This window comes from Salmo trutta, chromosome 16 (genome assembly GCF_901001165.1).
Source record: "Salmo trutta chromosome 16, fSalTru1.1, whole genome shotgun sequence".
NCBI lineage: Eukaryota > Metazoa > Chordata > Actinopteri > Salmoniformes > Salmonidae > Salmo > Salmo trutta.
In genome coordinates this window covers 486,812-508,369 of record NC_042972.1, presented here as the reverse complement: position 1 = coordinate 508,369, position 21,558 = coordinate 486,812, and the positions used below count along the sequence as shown (strand labels likewise).

Genomic DNA, 21,558 nt, shown 5'->3' with positions numbered 1-21,558 from the left:
GGTGGCCCTATAGGAGTCTGGTGTATGGTGGAGGGTGGCCCCTAAGGGAGTCTGGTGTAGTGGTAGTGGGGTGGCCCCTATAGGAGTCTGGTGTTGAGGTGGGTGTGGGGGTGGCCCCTATAGGAGTCTGGTGTGGTGGAGGGGTGGCCCCTATAGTAGTCTGGTGTAGTGGTAGTGGGGTGGCCCCTATAGGAGTCTGGTGTAGTGGTGGTAGGGTGGCCCTATAGGAGTCTGGTGTAGTGGTGGTAGGGTGGCCCTATAGGAGTCTGGTGTAGTGTGTGGTGGGGTGGCCCCTATAGGAGTCTGGTGTAGTGGTGGTGGGGTGGCCCCCTATAGGAGTCTGGTGTAGTGGTGGTGGGGGGGCCCTATAGGAGTCTGGTGTAGTGGTGGTGGGGTGGCCCCGATAGGAGTCTGGTGTAGTGGTGTTGGGGTGGCCCCTATAGGAGTCTGGTGTGGTGGTGGTGGGGTGGCCCTATAGGAGTCTGGTGTGGTGGTGTTGGGGTGGCCCTATAGGAGTCTGGTGTAGTGGTGTTGGGTTGGTCCCTATAGGAGTCTGGAGGAGGGGTGGCCCCTATAGGAGTCTGGTGTAGTGGTGGTGTAGTGGCCCCTATAGGAGTCTGGTGTAGTGGTGGAGGGGTGGCCCCTATAGGAGTCTAGTGTAGTGGTGGTGGGGTGGACCCTATAGGAGTCTGGTGTAGTGGTGGTGGGGTGGCCCCTATAGGAGTCTGGTGTAGTGGTGTTGGGGTGGCCCCTATAGGAGTCTGGTGTGGTGGTGGGGTGACCCCTATAGGAGTCTGGTGTAGTGGTGGTGGGGTGGCCCCCATAGGAGTCTGGTGTAGTGGTGGTGGGGTGGCCCCTATAGGAGTCTGGTGTGGTGGTGTTGGGGTGGCCCTATAGGAGTCTGGTGTAGTGGTGGAGGGGTGGCCCCTAGAGGAGTCTGGTGTAGTGGTGTTGGGGTGGCCCCTATATGAGTCTGGTGTGGTGGAGGGGTGGCCCCTATAGGAGTCTGGTGTAGTGGTAGTGGGGTGGCCCCTATAGGAGTCTGGTGTGGTGGTGTTGGGGTGGCCCTATAGGAGTCTGGTGTAGTGGTGGAGGGGTGGCCCCTGTAGGAGTCTGGTGTAGTGGTGTTTAGGTGGCCCCTATAGGAGTCTGGTGTAGTGGTGGTGAGGTGGCCCCTATAGGAGTCTGGTGTAGTGGTGGAGGGGTGGCCCCTAGAGGAGTCTGGCGTAGTGGTAGTGGGGTGGCCCCTATAGGAGTCTGGTGTAGTGGTGGAGGGGTGGCCCTATAGGAGTCTGGTGTAGTGGTGGTGGGGTGGCCCCTATAGGAGTCTGGTGTTTCGGTTGTGGGGTGGCCCCTATAGGAGTCTGGTGTAGTGGTGGTGGGGTGGCCCCTATAGGAGTCTGGTGTAGTGGTGTTGGGGTGGCCCTATAGGAGTCTGGTATAGTGGTAGTGGGGTGGCCCGTATAGGAGTCTGGTGTAGTGGTGGTGAGTTGGCCCCTATAGGAGTCTGGTGTGGTGGTGGGGTGACCCCTATAGGAGTCTGGTGTAGTGGTAGTGGGGTGGCCCCTATAGGAGTCTGGTGTAGTGGTGTTGGGGTGGCCCCTATAGGAGTCTGGTGTGGTGGAGGGGTGGCCCCTATAGGAGTCTGGTGTAGTGGTGTTGGGGTGGCCCCTATAGGAGTCTGGTGTGGTGGAGGGGTGGCCCCTATAGGAGTCTGGTGTGTGGTAGGGGGTGGCCCCTCGTAGTGGGGTGGGCCCTATAGGAGTCTGGTGTAGTGGTGGTAGGGTGGCCCTATAGGAGTCTGGTGTAGTGGTGGTGGGGTGGCCCCTATAGGAGTCTGGTGTAGTGGTGGTGGGGTGGCCCCTATAGGAGTCGGGTGTAGTGGTGGTGGGGTGGCCCCTATAGGAGTCTGGTGTAGTGGTGTTGGGGTGGCCCTATAGGAGTCTGGTGTAGTGATAGTGGGGTGGCCCCTATAGGAGTCTGGTGTAGTGGTAGTGGGGTGGCCCCTATAGGAGTCTGGTGTAGTAGTGGTGAGGTAGCCCCTATAGGAGTCTTGTGTGGTGGAGGGGTGGCCCCTATAGGAGTGTTGTGTAGTGGTTTTGGGGTGGTCCCTATAGGAGTCTGGAGGAGGGGTGGCCCTATAGGAGTCTGGTGTAGTGGTGGTGAGGTGGCCCCTATAGGAGTCTGGTGGAGAAGTGGTGGGGTGGCCCCTATAGGAGTCTGGTGGAGTGGTGGTGAGGTGGCCCCTATAGGAGTCTGGTGTAGTGGTGGTGGGGTGGCCCCTATAGGAGTCTGGTGTAGTGGTGGTGGGGTGGCCCCTATAGGAGTCTGGTGTAGTGGTGGAGGGGTGGCCCCTATAGGAGTCTGGTGTGGTGGAGGGGTGGCCCTATAGGAGTCTGGTGTAGTGGTGTTGAGGTGGCCCTATAGGAGTCTGGTGTAGTAATGGTGGGGTGGCCCCTATAGGAGTCTGGTGTAGTGGTGGTGGGGTGGCCCCTATAGGAGTCTGGTGTGGTGGAGGGGTGGCCCCTATAGGAGTCTGGTGTAGTGGTGGTGGGATGGCCCCTATAGGAGTCTGGTGTGGAGGAGGGGTGGCCCCTATAGGAGTCTTGTGTAGTGGTGTTGGGGTGGCCCCTATAGGAGTCTGGTGTAGTGGTGGAGGGGTGGCCCTATAGGAGTCTGGTGTGATGGAGGGGTAGACCCTATAGGAGTCTGGTGTAGTGGTGGTGGGGTGGCCCCTATAGGAGTCTGGTGTAGTGTGGTGGTGGGGTGGCCCGTATAGGAGTCTGGTGTAGTGGTGGTGGGGTGGCCCCTATAGGAGTCTGGTGTAGTGGTGGTGGGGTGGCCCCTATAGGAGTCTGGTGTAGTGGGTGGTGGGGTGGCCCCTATAGGAGTCTGGTGTAGTGGTGGAGGGGTGGCCCCTGTAGGAGTCTGTTGTAGTGGTGGTGGGGTGGCCCCTATAGGAGTCTGGTGTAGTGGTGGTGGGGTGGCCCCTATAGGAGTCTGGTGTAGTGGTGGTGGGGTGGCCCCTATAGGAGTCTGGTGTAGTGGTGGTGGGGTGGCCCCTATAGGAGTCTGGTGTGGTGGAGGGGTGGCCCCTATAGGAGTCTGGTGGAGTGGTGGTGGGGTGGCCCCTATAGGAGTCTGGTGGAGTGGTGGTGAGGTGGCCCCTATAGGATTCTGGTGTAGTGGTTGTGGGGTGGCCCCTATAGGAGTCTGGTGTAGTGGTGGTGGGGTGGCCCCTATAGGAGTCTGGTGTAGTGGTGGAGGGGTGGCCCCTATAGGAGTCTGGTGTGGTGGAGGGGTGGCCCTATAGGAGTCTGGTGTAGTGGTGGTGATGTGGCCCCTATAGGAGTCTGTTGTAGTGGTGGTGGGGTGGCCCTATAGGAGTCTGGTGTGGTGGTGGAGGGGTGGCCCCTATAGGAGTCTGGTGTAGTGGTGGTGGGGTGGTGAGGGGTGGCCCCTATAGGAGTCTGGTGTAGTGGTGGTGGGGTGGCCCCTATAGGAGTCTGGTGTAGTGGTGGAGTGGTGGCCCCTATAGGAATCTGGTGTGGTGGAGGGGTGGCCCCTATAGGAGTCTGGTGTAGTGGTGGTGAGGTGGTCCCTATAGGAATCTGGTGTAGTGGTGGTGAGGTGGCCCCTATAGGAGTCTGGTGTAGTGGTGTTGGGGTGGCCCTATAGGAGTCTGGTGTAGTGGTGGTGGGGTGGCCCCTATAGGAGTCTGGTGTAGTGGTGTTGGGTGGCCCCTATAGGAGTCTGGTGTAGTGGTGGTGGGGTGGCCCCTATAGGAGTCTGGTGTAGTGGTGGTGGGGTGGCCCTTATAGGATTCTGGTATAGTGGTAGTGGGGTGGCCCCTATAGGAGTCTGGTGTGGTGGAGGGGTGGCCCCTATAGGAGTCTGGTGGAGTGGTGGTGGGGTGGCCCTATGGCCCTTTTAATGTTATTAAACATGGAAATGTTCATGTTAAACTTGGATTAGCTAACACAACGTTGGAACATAGCAGTGATCCGGATGGAACACATAGCCGGGCCTCTGTACGCCTATGTAGATACTCCATATAAAATCAGCCGTATCCAGCTACAATAGTCATTTACAACATAAACAATGTCTACACTGTATTTCTGATCAACTTGATATTATTTTAATGGACAAAAAAATGTGATTTTCCTTAAAAAAAGGACATTTCTAAGTGCCACCAAACTTTTGAACGGTAGTGTAGTCATGTCTCTATGTAGTACTGTGCGCCTCCCATAGTCTGTTCTGGACTTGGGGACTGTGAAGAGACCTCTGGTGGCACGCTTGTGGAGTATGCATGGGTGTCCGAGTTCAAACAGACAGCTCGGTACATTCAGCTTGTCAGTAATGAGGAAGTTAATCTCTCCTCCACTTCGAGCCATGAGAGTTTGACATGCATGTCATTAATGTTAGCTCTTGCTGTACTTTTAAGGGTCAGACGTACTGCCCTGTTCTGAGCCAACTGCAATTTTCCCAAGTCCCTCTTTGTGGCACCTGACCACACTACTGAACAGTAGTCCAGATGCAACAAAACTAGGGCCCGTAGGACCTGCCTTGTTGATCAAATCAAATCAAAGTTTATTTGTCACGTGCGCTGAATACAATAGGTGTAGACCTTACAGTGAAATGCTTACTTACAGGCTCTAACCAAATGTGCAAAATAGGTATTAGGTGAACAATAGGTAGGTAAAGAAATAAAACAACAGTAAAAAGACAGGCTCTATACAGTAGCGAGGCTATAAAAGTAGCGAGGCTACATACAGACACCGGTTAGTCAGGCTGATTGAGGTAGTATGTACATGTAGATATGGTTAAAGTGACTATGCATATATGATGAACAGAGAGTAGCAGTAGCATAAAAGAGGGGTTGGCGGGTGGTGGGACACAATGCAGATAGCCTGGTTAGCCAATGTGTGGGAGCACTGGTTGGTCGGCCCAATTGAGGTAGTATGGACATGAATGTATAGTTAAAGTGACTATGCATATAAGATAAACAGAGAGTAGTAGCAGCATAAAAATAGGGGTTGGGGGGGCACACAATGCAAATAGTCCGGATAGCCATTTCATTACCTGTTCAGGAGTCTTATAGTTGGGGGTAAAAACTGTTGAGAAGCCTTTTTGTCCTAGACTTGGCACAGCTTGCCATGCGGTAGTAGAGGGAACAGTCTATGACTGGGGTGGCTGGGGTCTTTGACAATTTTTAGGGCCTACCCTCTGTAGTGCCTTGTAGTCAGAGGCCAAGCAATTGCCGTACCAGGCAGTGATGCAACCAGTCAGGTTGCTCTCGATGGTGCAGCTGTAGAACCTTTTGAGGATCTCAGGACCCATGCCAAATCATTTTAGTTTCCTGAGGGGGAATAGGCTTTGTCGTGCCCTCTTCACAACTGTCTTGGTGTGTTTGGACCATTCTAGTTTGTTGTTGATGTGGACACCAAGGAACTTGAAGCTCTCAACCTGCTCCTCTACAGCCCTGTCGATGAGAATGGGAGTGCTCGGTCCTCCTTTTCCTGTAGTCCACAATAATCTCCTTAGTCTTGGTTACGTTGAGGCATAGGTTGTTATTCTGGCACCACCCGGCCAGGTGGCCTCCTCCCTATAGGCTGTCTCGTCGTTGTCGGTGATCAGGCCTACCACTGTTGTGTCATCTGCAAACTTAATGATGTTGTTGGAGTCATGCCTGGCCATGCAATCGTGGGGGAACAGGGAGTACAGGAGGGGACTGAGTACGCACCCCTGGAGAGCTCCAGTGTTGAGGATCAGCGTGGCAGATGTGTTGCTGCCTACCCTTACCACCTGGGGGCGGCCCGTCAGGAAGTCCAGTTGCAGAGGGAGGTGTTCAGTCCCAGGATCTTTAGCTTAGTGATGAGCTTTGAGGGTACTATGGTGTTGAACGCTGAGCTGTAGTAAATGAATAGCATTCTCACATAAGTGTTCCTTTTGTCCAGGTGGGAAAGGGCAGTGTGGAGTGTGATTGAGATTGCATCATCTGTGGATCTGTTTGGGTGGTATGCAAATTGGAGTTGGTCTAGGGTTTCTGGGATAATGGTGTTGATGTGAGCCATTGCCAACCTTTCAAAGCACTTCATTGCTACGGACGTGAGTGCTACGGGTCTGTAGTCATTCAGGCAGGTTGCCTTGGTGTTCTTGGGCACAGGGACTATGGTGGTCTGCTTGAAACATGTTGGTATTACAGACTCAATCAGGGACATATTGAAAATGTCAGTAAAGACACCTTCCAGTTGGTCAGCACATGCCCGGAGCACACGTCCTGGTAATCCGTCTGGCCCGACAGCCTTGTGTTTTGTTTACCTGTTTAAAGGTCTGACTCATGTCGGCTACGGAGAGCGTGATCACACAGTCGTCCGGAACAGCTGATGCTCTCATGCATGCCTCAGTGTTGCTTGCATCGAAGCGAGCAAGCAACACTGTTGGGCCAGTAACACTTTCGGTTACTGGCCCAACACTGTGTTTTAAAAAAAATCAAAGGCAGAGCAGCGCTTTATTATGGACAAATTTCTCCCCATCTTAGCTCCTGTTGTATCAACATGTTTTGACCATGACAGTTTACAATCCAGGGCTACTCCAAGCAGTTTAGTCACCTCAACTTGCTCAATTTCCACATTATTCATTACGAGATGTAGTTGAGGTTTAGGGTTTAGTGAATGATTTGTCCCAAATACAATGCTTTTAGTTTTGGAAATATGTAGGACTAACTTATTCCTTGCTACCCATTCCGAAACTAACTGCAGCTCTTTGTTGAGTGTTGCAGTCATTTCAGTCGCTGTAGTAGCTGACGTGTATAGTGTTGAGTCATCTGCATATATAGACACACTAGCCTTACTCAAAGCCAGTGGCACGTCATCTGTAAAAATTGAAATAAAATTTGAAAAAATCAAGGGGCCTAAACAGCTACCCTGGGGAATTCCTGCTTCTACTTCGATTATGTTTGAGAGACTTCCATTAAAGAACACCCTCTGTGTTCTGTTAGACAAGTAACTCTTTATCCACATTATAGCAGGGGGTGTAAAGCAATAACACGTACGTTTTTCCAGCAGTAGACTATGATCGATAATGTCAAAAGGTGCATTGAAGTCTAACAAGACAGCCTCCACAATCATGTTTTCATCAATTTCTCTCTGCCAATCATCAGTCATTTGTGTAAGTGCCATGCTTGTTGTGTGTCCTTCCCTTACTTATATGCGTGCTGAAAGTCTGTTGTCAATTTGTTTCCTGTGAAATAGCATTGTATCTGGTCAAACACAATTTTTTCAAAAAGTTTACTAAGGGTTGGTAACAGGTTGATTGGTCAGCTATTTGAGCCAGTAAAGGGGGCTTTACTATTCTTGGGTAGCGGAATGACTTTTGCTTCCCTCCAGGCCTGAGGGCACACACTTTCTAGTAGGCTTAAATTGAAGATGTGGCAAATAGGAGTGACAATATAATTCGCTATTGTCAGTAATTTTCCATCCAGATTGTCAGACCCCGGTGGCTTGTCATTGTTGATAGTCAACAATCATTTTGTCACCTCTTCCACACTGACTTTACGGAATTCAAAAGTACAATTGTCTTTCATAATTTGGTCAGATATTCTTGGACGTGTAGTGTCAGGGTGTGTTGCTGGCATGTCATCCTTAAGTTTGTTTATCTTGCTAATTGATTTTTTTATTTCTTTAACTTTTATTTAACTAGCAAGTCAGTTAAGAACAAATTCTTATTTACAATGATGGCCTAGGAACAGTGGGCTAACTGCCTTGTTCATGGGCAGAACGACAGATTTGTACCTTGTAAGCTCGGGGATTCGATCTAGCACCCATTCGGTACTGGCCCAAAACTCTAACCACTAGACTACCTGCCATCCCAATGAAAAAGTCATTAAAGTAGTTGGAAATATCAGTAGGTTTTTCTGCTCTGTTTTATATCCACAGAAACCTCGCTCTAAACCACACATCACTCTGCTATGTTTTATATCCACAGAGCCCTAGCTCTAAACTACACATTCATCTGTTTTACATCGACAGAACCCGAGCTCTAAACTACACGTTACTCTGCTCTGTTTTATATCCACAGAGTCCTAGCTCTAAACTACACACGACTCTGTTTTATATCCACAGAGCCCTAGCTCTAAACTACACACAACCTGTTTTATACCCACAGAGCCCTAGCTCTAAACTACACACAACCTGTTTTATACCCACAGAGCCCTAGCTCTAAATTACACACGACTCTGTTTTATATCCACAGAGCCCTAGCTCTAAACTACACATGACTCTGTTTTATATCCACAGAGCCCTAGCTCTAAACTACACACGACTCTGTTTTATATCCACAGAGCCCTAGCTCTAAACTACACGACCTGTTTTATACCCACAGAGTCCTAGCTCTAAACTACATGACTCTGTTTTATATCCACAGAGCCCTAGCTCTAAACTACACGACTCTGTTTTATATCCACAGAGCCCTAGCTCTAAACTACACATGACTCTGTTTTATATCCACAGAGCCCTAGCTCTAAACTACACACGACTCTCTTTTATACCCACAGAGCCCTAGCTCTAAACTACACATGAATCTGTTTTATATCCACAGAGCCCTAGCTCTAAACTACACACGACCTGTTTTATACCCACAGAGTCCTAGCTCTAAACTACACATGACTCTGTTTTATATCCACAGAGCCCTAGCTCTAAACTACACACGACTCTCTTTTATACCCACAGAGCCCTAGCTCTAAACTCCACATGACTCTGTTTTATATCCACAGAGCCCTAGCTCTAAACTACACACGACCTGTTTTATACCCACAGAGTCCTAGCTCTAAACTACACATGACTCTGTTTTATATCCACAGAGTCCTAGCTCTAAACTACACATTAAAATGTTTTATATCCACAGAGTCCTAGCTCTAAACTACACATTAAAATGTTTTATATCCACAGAGTCAACTTCAACTGTAGTTGATCCTACAGCGTACAGTCAGCCTGGTTCCAACAGGATATAACCCTATACAGTAGGGGCGGCAGGTAGCCTAGTGGTTAGAATGTAGGGGCGGCAGGTAGCCTAGTGGTTAGAGTGGAGGGGCGGCAGGTAGCCTAGTGGTTAGAGTGGAGGGGCGGCAGGTAGCCTAGTGGTTAGAGTGTAGGGGCGGCAGGTAGCCTAGTGGTTAGAGTGTAGGGGCGGCAGGTAGCCTAGTGGTTAGAGTGTAGGGGCGGCAGGTAGCCTAGTGGTTAGAGTGGAGGGGCGGCAGGTAGCCTAGTGGTTAGAGTGTAGGGGCGGCAGGTAGCCTAGTGGTTAGAGTGTAGGGGCGGCAGGTAGCCTAGTGGTTAGAGTGTAGGGGCGGCAGGTAGCCTAGTGGCTGACAAGGTAAAAGTCTGTCGTTCTGCATCTAAGCAAGGCAGTTAACCCACTGTTCCCCGGGCCCTGAGTAAGGCAGTTAACCCACTGTTCCCCGGGCCCTGAGTAAGGCAGTTAACCCACTGTTCCCCGGGTGCCGAAGACGTGGATGTCGAATAAGGCAGCCCCCCGCACCTCTCCGATTCAGATGGGTTGGGTTAAATCTGGAAGACACATTTCAGTTGAATGCATTCAGTTCTACAACTTTCCCTAGTTGATCCCACAGTATAGAGTCAGCCTGGTTCCAACAGGATACAACCTGAAGCCTGTGGCTGTACTGTGGCTGATCCTACAGCATAGAGTCAGCCTGGTGCAAACAGGATATAACCTGAAGCCTGTGGCTGTACTGTGGCTGATCCTACAGCATAGAGTCAGCCAGGTTCAAACAGGATACAACCTGAAGCCTGTGGCTGTACTGTGGCTGATCCTACAGCATAGAGTCAGCCTGGTGCAAACAGGATATAACCTGAAGCCTGTGGCTGTACTGTGGCTGATCCTACAGCATAGAGTCAGCCTGGTGCAAACAGGATATAAGTGTAAGTAATCCTAGTGCTGGCTATGTAACCATCTAGCTGGCTGGTCTACTTTCTGGGTCACTGTCTGGCTGTGTTACAGGCTGAGTAACTGTCTTTCAAATCAAAGTGTATTTGTCACGTGCACCAAATACAACAGGCTCTAACCAGTGCAAAAAATGTATTAGGTGAACAATAGGTAAGTAAAGAAATAATGTGTTACATGCTGGCTGTGTAACTGTCTGGTTGTGTTGGTGGCTGGCAGGGTAACCTTACAGTGAAATGCTTACTTAAGGCTCTAACCAATAATGCAAAAAATATATTAGGTGAACAATAGGTAAGTAATGTTACATGCTGGCTGTCTGGGTTACTGGCTGGGTAACTGTCTGGTTGTGTTGGTGGCTGGCAGGGTAACTGTCTGGCTGGGTTACTCACTGGTTGGCTGAGTAACTGTCTGGCCCTGTTACAGGTTGGCTGGCTGGGTAACTGTCTGGCCCTGTTACAGGCTGGCTGGCTGGGTAACTGTCTGGCCCTATTACAGGCTGGCTGGCTGGGTAACTGTCTGGCTGGGTTACTCGCTGGTTGGCTGGGTAACTGTCTGGCTGGGTTACAGGCTGGCTGGCTGGCTGGCTGGGTAACTGTCTGGCTGGGTTACTCGCTGGTTGGCTGGGTAACTGTCTGGCTGGATTACAGGCTGGCTGGCTGGATGGTTGGGTAACTGTCTGGCCCTGTTACAGGCTGGCTGGCTGGGTAACTGTCTGGCTGGGTTACAGGCTGGCTGGCTGGATGGTTGGGTAACTGTCTGGCCCTGTTACAGGCTGGCTGGCTGGGTAACTGTCTGGCTGGGTTACAGGCTGGCTGGCTGGATGGTTGGGTAACTGTCTGGCTATGTTACAGACTGGAGGTTGCATAGCCAAGCTGCTGAGAAACTGCTTTCTCTGATTTTCTTCTTGGCAAGACACATATATGCACACACACACACACACACACACACACACACACACACACACACACACACACACACACACACACACACACACACACACACACGCAGCAGGACGTTGACATCTGGAAACGCTTACAGTGATTCTCCCAGCTCCCCTATCAAATTTCCTCTGACACAGAATACCAGATGAAAGGAGAGAGCGAGAGAAAGAGAAAGAACTGGAACATTTGAATAAATGCTGAATGATTGATCTGGCAGGCTGGGTAACTGCCTGGCTGTTTGGCTGGATTACTGGCTGGCTGGGTAACTGTATGGCTATTTGCCTGTGTTACTGGCTGGCTGGCTGGGTAACTGCCTAGCTGGCTGGGTTACTTTCTGGGTTACTGCCTGGCGTGCTGTGTTACTGGCTGGCAGGCGAGGTAACTGTCTGGCTGTCTTGCTGGGTTACTGGCTAGCTGGCTGGCTGGGTTACTGGCTAGCTGGCTGGCTGGGTTACTGGCTGGGTAACTGGCTGGCTGGCTGTCTGTGCTGCTGCTGTCTGTGTTGCTGGCTGGCTGGGTAACTGGCTGGCTGGGTTACTGTCTGGCTAGCTGGGTAACTGTCTGGCTGTGTTGCTGGTTGGCTGGGTAACTGTCTAGCTGGCTGGGTTACTTTCTGGGTTACTGCCTGGCGTGCTGTGTTACTGGCTGGCAGGCGAGGTAACTGTCTGGCTGTCTTGCTGGGTTACTGGCTAGCTGGCTGGCTGGGTAACCGTCTGGCTGGGTTACTGGCTGGCTGGCTGGGTAACTGGCTGGCTGGCTGGCTGTGCTGCTGGCTGTCTGTGTTGCTGGCTGGCTGGGTAACTGGCTGGCTGGGTTACTGTCTGGCTAGCTGGGTAACTGTCTGGCTGTGTTGCTGGCTGGCTGGGTAACTGTCTGTTTGGCTGGGTAACTGTCTGGCTGGCTGGGTAACTGTCTGTTTGGCTGGGTAACTGTCTGTTTGGCTGGGTAACTGTCTGTTTGGCTGGGTAACTGTCTGGCTGGCTGGGTAACTGTCTGGCTGGGTTACTGGCTGGCTGGGTAACTAGCTGGTTGGGTTACTGGCTGGCTGGCTGGCTGGCTGGGTAACTGGCTGGCTGTCTGTGCTGCTGGCTGTCTGTGTTGCTGGCTGGCTGGGTAACTGGCTGGCTGGGTTACCGGCTGACTGGCTGGGTAACTGTCTGGCTGTGTTACTGGCTGGCTGGCTGGGTAACTGTCTGGCTGTGTTTTAGGCTGGCTGGGTAACTGTCTGTCTGTCTGTGTTGCTGGCTGGCTGGGTAACTGTCTGGCTGTGTTATAGGCTGGCTGGGTAACTGTCTGTCTGTCTGTGTTGCTGGCTGGCTGGGTAACTGTCTGGCTTGGGTTACTGTCGTGCTGTCTGGCTCTGTTACAGGCTGGCTGGCTGGGTAACTGTCTGGCTGTGTTACAGGCTGGCTGGCTGGCTGGGTAACTGTCTGGCTTTTTGGCTGGGTTACAGGCTGGCCGGCTGGGTACCTGTCTGGCTGTGGTACATGCTGTCTGGCTGGGTAACTGGCTGGGTAACTGTCTGGCTTTTTGGCTGGGTTACAGGCTGGCCGGCTGGGTACCTGTCTGGCTGTGGTACATGCTGTCTGGCTGGGTAACTAGCTGGTTGGCTTACTGGCTGGCTGGGTAACTGTCTGGCAGTTTGGCTGGGTTACAGGCTGGCTGGCTGGGTAACTGTCTGGCTGGGTTACAGGCTGGCTGGATAACTGTCTTGCTGTGTTACAGGCTGTCTGGGTAACTGGCTGGCTGGGTAACCGGCTGGCTGGGTAAATGTCTGGCCGTGTTACAGGCTGGATGGCTGGGTAACTGTCTGGCTGGGTTACTGGCTTGCTGGGTAACTGTCTGGCTGTGTTACAGGCTGGAGGCTGCATATCCAAGCTTCTGAGAAACAGCTTTCTCTGATTTTGTTCTTGGCAAGACACATCCATGCACACCCACCGACACACACACACACGCGGCAGGACGTTGACATCTGGAAACGCTTACAGTGATTCTCCCAAGCCCCGTATCGGATTTCCTCCGACACAGAACACTAGACAGAAGGAGAGAGAGAGAGAAAGAGAAAGAACTGGAAGTTTAAATAAATGCTGAATGACTGATTGCTAGAGAACTGTAGTGGGAATGTGTTCTGAATAAGACACTTTGAATTTGGAGTTTAAATGTAAAGAAAAACAACTAGATGTTTAAATGGTTGTTAGCTGGATAAGTTGTTTCCATGTTAGACTAAAACAGAGCCTTATGGACGGTTGGATTGACCACCATGTTGTCTTTGTGTTCTCCTGGTTTTCAGTTTGATCCAGTTCATGTCATTGTTTTTTACCTCCCAACTCTCAGCCTTCCTCAGCAAAACTATTCTAGCTGACAATTTCTAAAACGCCTTCAACTAAAGATGAAAACCTTTTTCCAATTATAGTACTCCGCCCAGATCAACTAGCTAGCTATATCACAGGCACCCCCTATAAAGAGCTAACTATATCACAGCTCCATTAAAATGATTATGGTGATTGTAGATGCTCATGTTACAGAATAACCTCTTTGATGTCAGGCAATGTCTTGGATTGATTGTGTCATGTATATGGAGCTCTTGTTCTGTATAAGAAAAATGTATATGTTTTGTCCTTCACTGTGCCCAATGGGCCTGTGGCAAGTCCATGGCTCCATGGAGATCTGTTTAGCTGCAGATGCTAATGGGCCTTTGGTGGTCCATGGCTCCATGGAGATCTGTTAAGCTGCAGATGCTAATGGGCCTTTGGTGGTCCATGGCTCCATGGAGATCTGTTTAGCTGCAGATACTAATGGGCCTTTGGTGGTCCATGGCTCCATGGAGATCTGTTTAGCTGCAGATGCTAATGGGCCTGTGGCAAGTCCATGGCTCCATGGAGATCTGTTAAGCTGCAGATGCTAATGGGCCTTTGGTGGTCCATGGCTCCATGGAGATCTGTTTAGCTGCAGATGCTAATGGGCCTTTGGTGGTCCATGGCTCCATGGAGATCTGTTTAGCTGCAGATGCTAATGGGCCTGTGGTGGTCCATGGCTCCATGGAGATCTGTTTAGCTGCAGATGCTAATGGGCCTTTGGTGGTCCATGGCTCCATGGAGATCTGTTTAGCTGCAGATGCTAATGGGCCTGTGGTGGTCCATGGCTCCATGGAGATCTGTTTAGCTGCAGATGCTAATGAGCCTTTGGTGGTCCATGGCTCCATGTTTAGCTGCAGATGCTAATGGGCCTTTGGTGGTCCATGGCTCCATGTTTAGCTGCAGATGCTAATGGGCCTTTGGTGGTCCATGGCTCCATGGAGATCTGTTTAGCTGCAGATGCTAATGGGACTTTGGTGGTCCATGGCTCCATGTTTAGCTGCACGTACTAGCCTGATTCTAAGTGGCAATAGAATCAGAATATATTTACACTGTGTATATTTACACTGAACAAAAATAGAAACGTAACACGTAAAGTATTGGTCCCATGTTTTATGAACTGAAATAAAAGATCCCAGAAATGTTCCATACGCACAAAACGTTTTTTTTTTCTCTAAAATCTGTTCACATCCCTGTTAGTGAGCATTACCTGACAGGTGTGGCATATCAAGAAGCTGATTAAACAGCATGATCATTACACAGGTGCAATGTGCTGTTTTGTCACACAACACAATGCTACAGAGTTTTGGGGGAGCGTGCAACTGGCATGCTGACTGCAGGAATGTCCATGAATGTTAATTTCTCTACCATAAGCCTCCTCCAACATCGTTTTAGAGAATTTGTCAGTACGTCCAATCTGCCTCACAACCACAGACCACGTGTAACCACGCCAGCCCAGGACCTCCACATCTGTCTTCTTCACCTGCAGGATGGTCTGAGATCAGCCACCCGGACAGCTGATGAAACTGTGGGTTTACACAACCGAAGAATTTCACACACAAACTGTCAGAAACTGTCTCAGGGAAGCTCATCTCTGTGCTCGTTGTCCTCACCAGGGTCTTGACCTGAATGTAGTTTGGCGTCGTAACTGACTTCAGTGGGCAAATGCTCACCTTCGATGGCTACTGGCACGCTGGAGAATTGTGCTCTTCACAGATTAATTCCGGTTTCAACTGTACCGGGCAGATGGCAGACGGCATGTATGGCGTCGTGTGAGCGAGTGGTTTGCCGATATCATCGTTGTGAACAGAGTGCCTCATGGTGGTGGTGGGGTTATGGTATGGGGCAGGCATAAGCAATGGACAACAAACACAATGACATTTTATTGATGGCAATTTGAATGAGATATTGTGACAAGATCCTGAGGCCCATTGTCGTGCCCTTCATCCGTCGCCATCACCTCATGTTTCAGCATGATAATGCACGGACCCATGTCACAAGGATCTGTGCACAATTCCTGGAAGCTGAAAATGTCCCAGTTCTTCCATGGCCTGTATACTCATCAGACATGTCACCCATTGAGCATGTTCGGGATGCTCTGGATCGACGTATAAAACAGCGTGTTTCCAGTTCCCTCCAATATCCAGCAACTTCACACAGCCATTGAAGAGGAGTGGGACAACATTCCACAGGCCACAATCAACATCCTGATCAACTCTATGTGAAGGAGATGTGTCGCGCTGCATGAGGCAAATGGTGGTCACACCAGATACCGACTGGTTTTCTGATCCTTACCCCTACCTCTTTTTAAAGTTATCTGTGACCAACAGATGCGTATCTATATTCCCAGTCATGTGAAATCCATAGATTAGGGCCTAATGAATTTATTTCAATTGACTGATTTACTTATATGAATTGTAACTCAGTAAAATCTTAGAAATTGTTGCATTTATATTTTTGTTCTGTATATATATATCTCTTTGACTGTTTTCTCCCAGGTCGGAGGTGTCTAAACTACAGCTCTCAGGGTGCACAAGGGCAAATAAGCAGGTGGGCGGAGCCTGCGGACCAGTCCAGAGGTGTTGCCTAGACAACCAACAGGACCGCCGGTCCCCCACCGGCCGCTCTGAGACCACTCCAGATAACAGTAAGACACCACAAGGGGTTTGTTTGTTTTCCTGACGTATGTGTGTGTGTTAATGTGTGTGTTCTCTCCTCCAGGTCAGGAGCAGTTGTTCCGGTCAGTAGAAGGCCAGGCAGCGTCAGACGATGACGAGGAAAAGTGGACAGGTGAGAACAGGTTTAGTGTGTGTGCAATGTTCGTGATGGCTTTTCACATGAACATGTGTTAAATGTGTATGTATTAATATGTTGATGTGTGTGTTGGGGACAGGTGAACAACAGAGACAGGTGGACGAAGGGAAGAGGATCCTCACTAGACTGTCCTGCTGCGGAGACAGGTACACAGGAAAATGCACACACACAGGATAGTGCACACACACACACACACACACACACACACACACACACACACACACACACACAGGATAATGCACACACACAGGATAATGCACACACACACACACACACGCAGGATAATGCACACACACAGGATAATGCACACACACAGGATAATGCACACACGCACACACACACACAGTCACACACACTCACACATAGGTACACACACACACACACACCCATACGCATTAGCCTCTCACACACATGTTTATGTGAAAAATGGGGACCATAACCTGTATAATTGACTTGCCTCTGTCTCTCCTGTCCCTTAGGTGTGATGACAAGGCTATGAAGAAACTGCTGTCCCACTTCAGTGGTTTCAGGAGGAGTGAGGAGAGCAGGAGAGGAGGAGAGGAGGAGGAGAGGAGTGGGGAGAGGAGGAGTGCGGTGGTAGAGCTCTTAGAGAAGGTGACGAGGCTGAATAAAGAGTTGGAGCAGAAGGAGACCCAGGCACAACAGTTACAGATGGACATGGGCCAGGTACACACACACACACACGTGCACGTACACACACGTGCACGTACACACACTCAAAGCAGAACATGTGTGGTGAGCTCCCCTGGTACAACTGGAGCCACCGACGTGAACAACCAAAACACGGCCTACATTATGTTTTCACTCTCAGTTCATTCAGTCATCATTCTGAGGACTGTTGGTTCTAGTGTAAAATGTATTAAAGACTAGAGGAGGAGGCAAAGACTGGGAACTGAACAGCCTGCTGGAGGTTGATATGAAAGACTGGGAACTGAACAGCCTGCTGGAGGTTGATATGAAAGACTGGGAACTGAGCAGCCTGCTGGAGGTTGATATGAAAGACCAGGGCTTCAAAGAGGAGAAGACTGCAGAGAGTGGCACAGCCCTCCTTCCAAATAGCACCAAGCTCCAGCCTCAGCCCAGCTCTCAGCCACCCAGCTCTCAGCCACCCAGCTCCCAACCTCAGCCCAGTTCTCAGCCACCCAGCTCCCAGCCACCCAGCTCCCAACCTCAGCCCAGTTCTCAGCCACCCAGCTCCCAACCTCAGCCCAGTTCTCAGCCACCCAGCTCTCAGCCACCCAGCTCTCAGCCACCCAGCTCTCAGCCACCCAGCTCTCAACCTCAGCCCAGCTCTCAGCCACCCAGCTCTCAGCCCAGCTCCCAGCCACCCAGCTCCCAGCCACCCAGCTCTCAGCCTCAGCCCAGCTCTCAGCCACCCAGCTCTCAGCCTCAGCCCAGCTCTCAGCCACCCAGCTCTCAGCCTCAGCCCAGTTCTCAGCCACCCAGCTCCCAGCCACCCAGCTCCCAGCCACCCAGCTCCCAACCTCAGCCCAGCTCCCAGCCCTCAGCCACCTGACCTCAGCCCAGCTCCCAGCCACCCAGCCTCAGACCCGCACTCAGCCACCCAGACTCAGCCTCCCAGCCTGAGCCTTAAACCCCATCCCTAACCCCAGCCAGTAGTGAACTGAGCCACCCTGACTGAAGCATACAGCTGGTTCTCTGTGTGTGTTGACCACAGAAACACCCTTCAAAGCACTTAGCTAGAGCAGAATAATTCCTGCTGGTTAGAGCCTGTTGGAGTTTTCACCCAACATGTTGGAGAGAATGAGGCGTTCTTTACATTTGATCTCTGAGGTCTATAGTACCTACAGGCAACAACCCTAAACTTCTGTTTATGTTAACCATCTGCTGTGAGTGGTGACCACTTTTTAAGAACAAGTTCAGTGCTAAAATTCACAGATTTAATCTGCTATAGTTTTTTTTTAAATTATTTTTATTTCACCTTTATTTAACCAGGTAGGCAAGTTGAGAACAAGTTCTCATTTACAATTGCGACCTGGCCAAGATAAAGCATAGCAGTTTGACACAAACAACAACACAGAGTTACACATGGAGTAAAACAAACATACAGTCAATAATACAGTAGAAAAATAAGTCTATATACAATGTGAGCAAATGAGGTGAGATAAGGGAGGTAAAGGCAAAAAAGGCCATGGTGGCAAAGTAAATACAATATACCAAGTAAAACACTGGAATGGTAGATTTGCAGTGGAAGAAAGTGCAAAGTAGAAATAGAAATAATGGGGTGCAAAGGAGCAAAATAAATAAATACAGTAGGGGAAGAGGTAGTTGGCTTTGGGGGTGACCGGAGAGATATACCTGCTGGAGCGTGTGCTACAGGTGTGTGCTGCTATGGTGACCAGTGAACGGAGATAAGGGGGGACTTTACCTAGCAGGGTCTTGTAGATGACCTGGAGCCAGTGGGTTTGGCGACGAGTATGAAGCGTGGGCCAGCCAACGAGAGCATACAGGTCGCAGTGGTGGGTAGTATATGGGGCTTTGGTGACAAAACGGATGGCACTGTGATAGACTGCATCCAGTCTATTGGAGGCTATTTTGTAAATGACATCGCCGAAGTCGAGGATCGGTAGGATGGTCAGTTTTACGAGGGTATGTTTGGCAGCATGAGTGAAGGATGCTTTGTTGCGAAATAGGAAGCCAATTCTAGATTTAATTTTGGATTGGAGATGCTTATTGTGAGTCTGGAAGGAGAGTTTACAGTCTAACCAGACACCTAGGTATTTGTAGTTGTCCACGTATTCTAAGTCAGAACCGTCCAGAGTAGTGATGCTGGACGGGCGGGCAGGTGTGGGCAGTGATCGGTTGAAGAACATGCATTTAGTTTTACTTGTATTTAAGAGCAGTTGGAGGCTAACTATAGCACGTTAACCACGTCGACTATAGCACGTTAACCACGTCAACTATAGCACGTTAACCACGTCAACTATAGCACGTTAACCACGTCAACTATAGCACGTTAACCACGTCAACTATAGCACGTTAACCACGTCAACTATAGCACGTTAACCACGTCAACTATAGCACGTTAACCACGTCAACTATAGCACGTCAACTATAGCACGTCAACTATAGCACGTCAACTATAGCACGTCAACTACAGCACGTTAACCACGTCAACTATAGCAAGTTAACCATGTCAACTATAGCACGTTAACCACGTCAACTATAGCATGTTAACCACGTCAACTATAGCACGTCAACTATAGCACGTCAACTATAGCACGTCAACTATAGCACGTCAACTATAGCACGTCAACTATAGTTGACCTGGTTAACGTGCTATAGTTGACGTGGTTAACGTGCTATAGTTGACGTGGTTAACGTGCTATAGTTGACGTGGTTAACGTGTTATGATTGACATCCTTAATTTGCTATGTTGACGTAGTTAATTGGCTATAGTTAACGTGCTATAGTTAACTCGCTATAGTTGACGTAGTTAATTGGCTATAGTTGACATAGTTAATTGGCTATAGTTGACATAGTTCATGAGATATTTTTGACATAGTTAATCTGCTATTGTTTGCATAGTTAATTTGCTATAGTTGACGTAGTTAATTGGCTATAGATAACTTGCTATAGTTGACATAGTTAATGTGCTATAGTTGACATAGTTAACATGCTATAGATGAGATAGTTAATCTGCTACAATTGACATAGTTAACGATGTCAACTATAGCATGCTAACTATGTCAACTATGGGCCTCCCGAGTGACGCTTGGCATTCAGGCCAAAGAGTTCAATCTTGGCACACTCCAAGAGGACTGTCATGTGCCTTTTACTGAGGAGCGGCTTCCATCTGGCCACTCTACAATAAAGGACTGATTGGTGGTTGTCCTTCTGGAGGGTTCTCCCATCTCCACAGAGGAACTCTGGAGCTCTGTCAGAGTGACCATCGTGTTCTTGGTCAACTCCCTGACCAAGGCCCTTCTCCACCGATTGCTCAGTTTGGCCTAGCAGGCCAGCTCTAGATCAAGTTTTTGTAAGGATAGATGCTGGTGGAGATGAGAAGCAGGTACAGGGAGTGAACATTTAATTATCAATGGACATGGAACGGAACAGGACAGCGTCTGGACCAGAAAACATAACGACATCAATGCAGGGGAGCAGACAGTTATAGACGGGGCAATCAAATCAAATCACATTTTATTAGTCACATGCACCGAATACAACAGATGTAGACCTTACAGTGAAATGCTTACTTACGAGCCCCTAACCAACAGTGCAGTTTAAAAAAATACGGATAAGAGATAAAAGCATCAAGTAAATAAAGAGCAGCAGTAAAAATTAACAATATTTACAGGGGGGTGCCAGTACAGAGTCAATGTGCTGGAGCACCGGTTAATTGAGGCACTATGTAAATGTAGGTAGAGTTAATTAAAGTGACTATGCAGAGATGACAACAGAGAGTGGCAGTGGTGTGGAGAGGGGAGGGGGGGCAATGCAAATAGTCTGGGTAGCCATTTGATTAGATGTTCAGGAGTCTTATGGCTTGGGGGTAGAAGCTGTTTAGAAGCCTCTTGGACCTAGACTTGGCACTCCGATACCGTTTGCCGTGTGGTAGCAGAGAGAACAGTCTATGACTAGGATGGCTGGAGTCTTTGACAATTTTTAGGGCCTTCATCTCACACCACCTGGTATAGAGGTTCTGGATGGCAGGAAGCTTGGCCCCAGTGATGTACTGGGTCATTCGCACTACCCTCTGTAGTGCCTTGCGGTCGGAGGCCGAGCTGTTGCCATAGCAGGCAGTGATGCAACCAGTCAGGATGCTCTTGATGGTGCAGCTGTAGAACCTTTAAAGGATCTGAGGACCCATGCCAAATCTTTTCAGTCTCCCGAAGGGGAATAGGTTTTGTCATGTCGCTTCACGACTGTCATGGTGTGCTTGGTCCATGTTAGTTTGTTGGTGATGTGGACACCAAGGAACTTGAAGCTCTCAACCTGCTCCACTGCAGCCCCATCGATGATAATGGGGGCATGCTCGGAACTCTTTTTCCTGTAGTCCACAATCATCTCCTTTGTCTTGATCACGTTGAGGGAGAGGTTGTTGTCCTGGCACCACATGGCCAGGTCTCTGACCTCCTCCCTATAGGCTGTCTCATTGTTGTCAGTGATCAGGCCTACCACTGTTGTGTCATCTGCAAATGTAATGATGGTGTTGGAGTCGTGCCTGGCCAGGGAGTACAGGAGGGGAATGAGCACGCACCCCTGAGGGGCCCCTGTGTTGAGGATCAGCGTGGCGGATGTGTTGCCTACCTTTACCACCTGGGGGCAGCCCATCAGGAAATCCAGGATCCAGTTGCAGAGGGAGGTGTTTTGTCCCAAGGTCCTTAGCTTATTGATGAGCTTTGAGGGCACTATGTTGTTGAACACTGAGCTGTTGTTTATGAATAGCATTCTCACATACTGTAGGTGTTCCTTTTGTCCAGGTGGGAAAGGGCAGGGTGGAG

The 21,558-nt window shown here is 49.8% G+C and overlaps 1 protein-coding gene across 1 annotated transcript in view; it reads left to right on the top strand.

The window, feature by feature from the left end:
* Positions 1-21,558, top strand: part of efcc1 (EF-hand and coiled-coil domain containing 1) — a 73,392-nt gene that overhangs the window by 7,655 nt on the left and 44,179 nt on the right. Inside the window, exons 3-6 of the mRNA XM_029692711.1 lie at positions 15,754-15,902; positions 15,977-16,045; positions 16,149-16,215; positions 16,549-16,756. Coding sequence (XP_029548571.1) covers positions 15,754-15,902; positions 15,977-16,045; positions 16,149-16,215; positions 16,549-16,756 — 493 coding nt within the window. The remainder of the gene's footprint in view (positions 1-15,753; positions 15,903-15,976; positions 16,046-16,148; positions 16,216-16,548; positions 16,757-21,558) is intronic.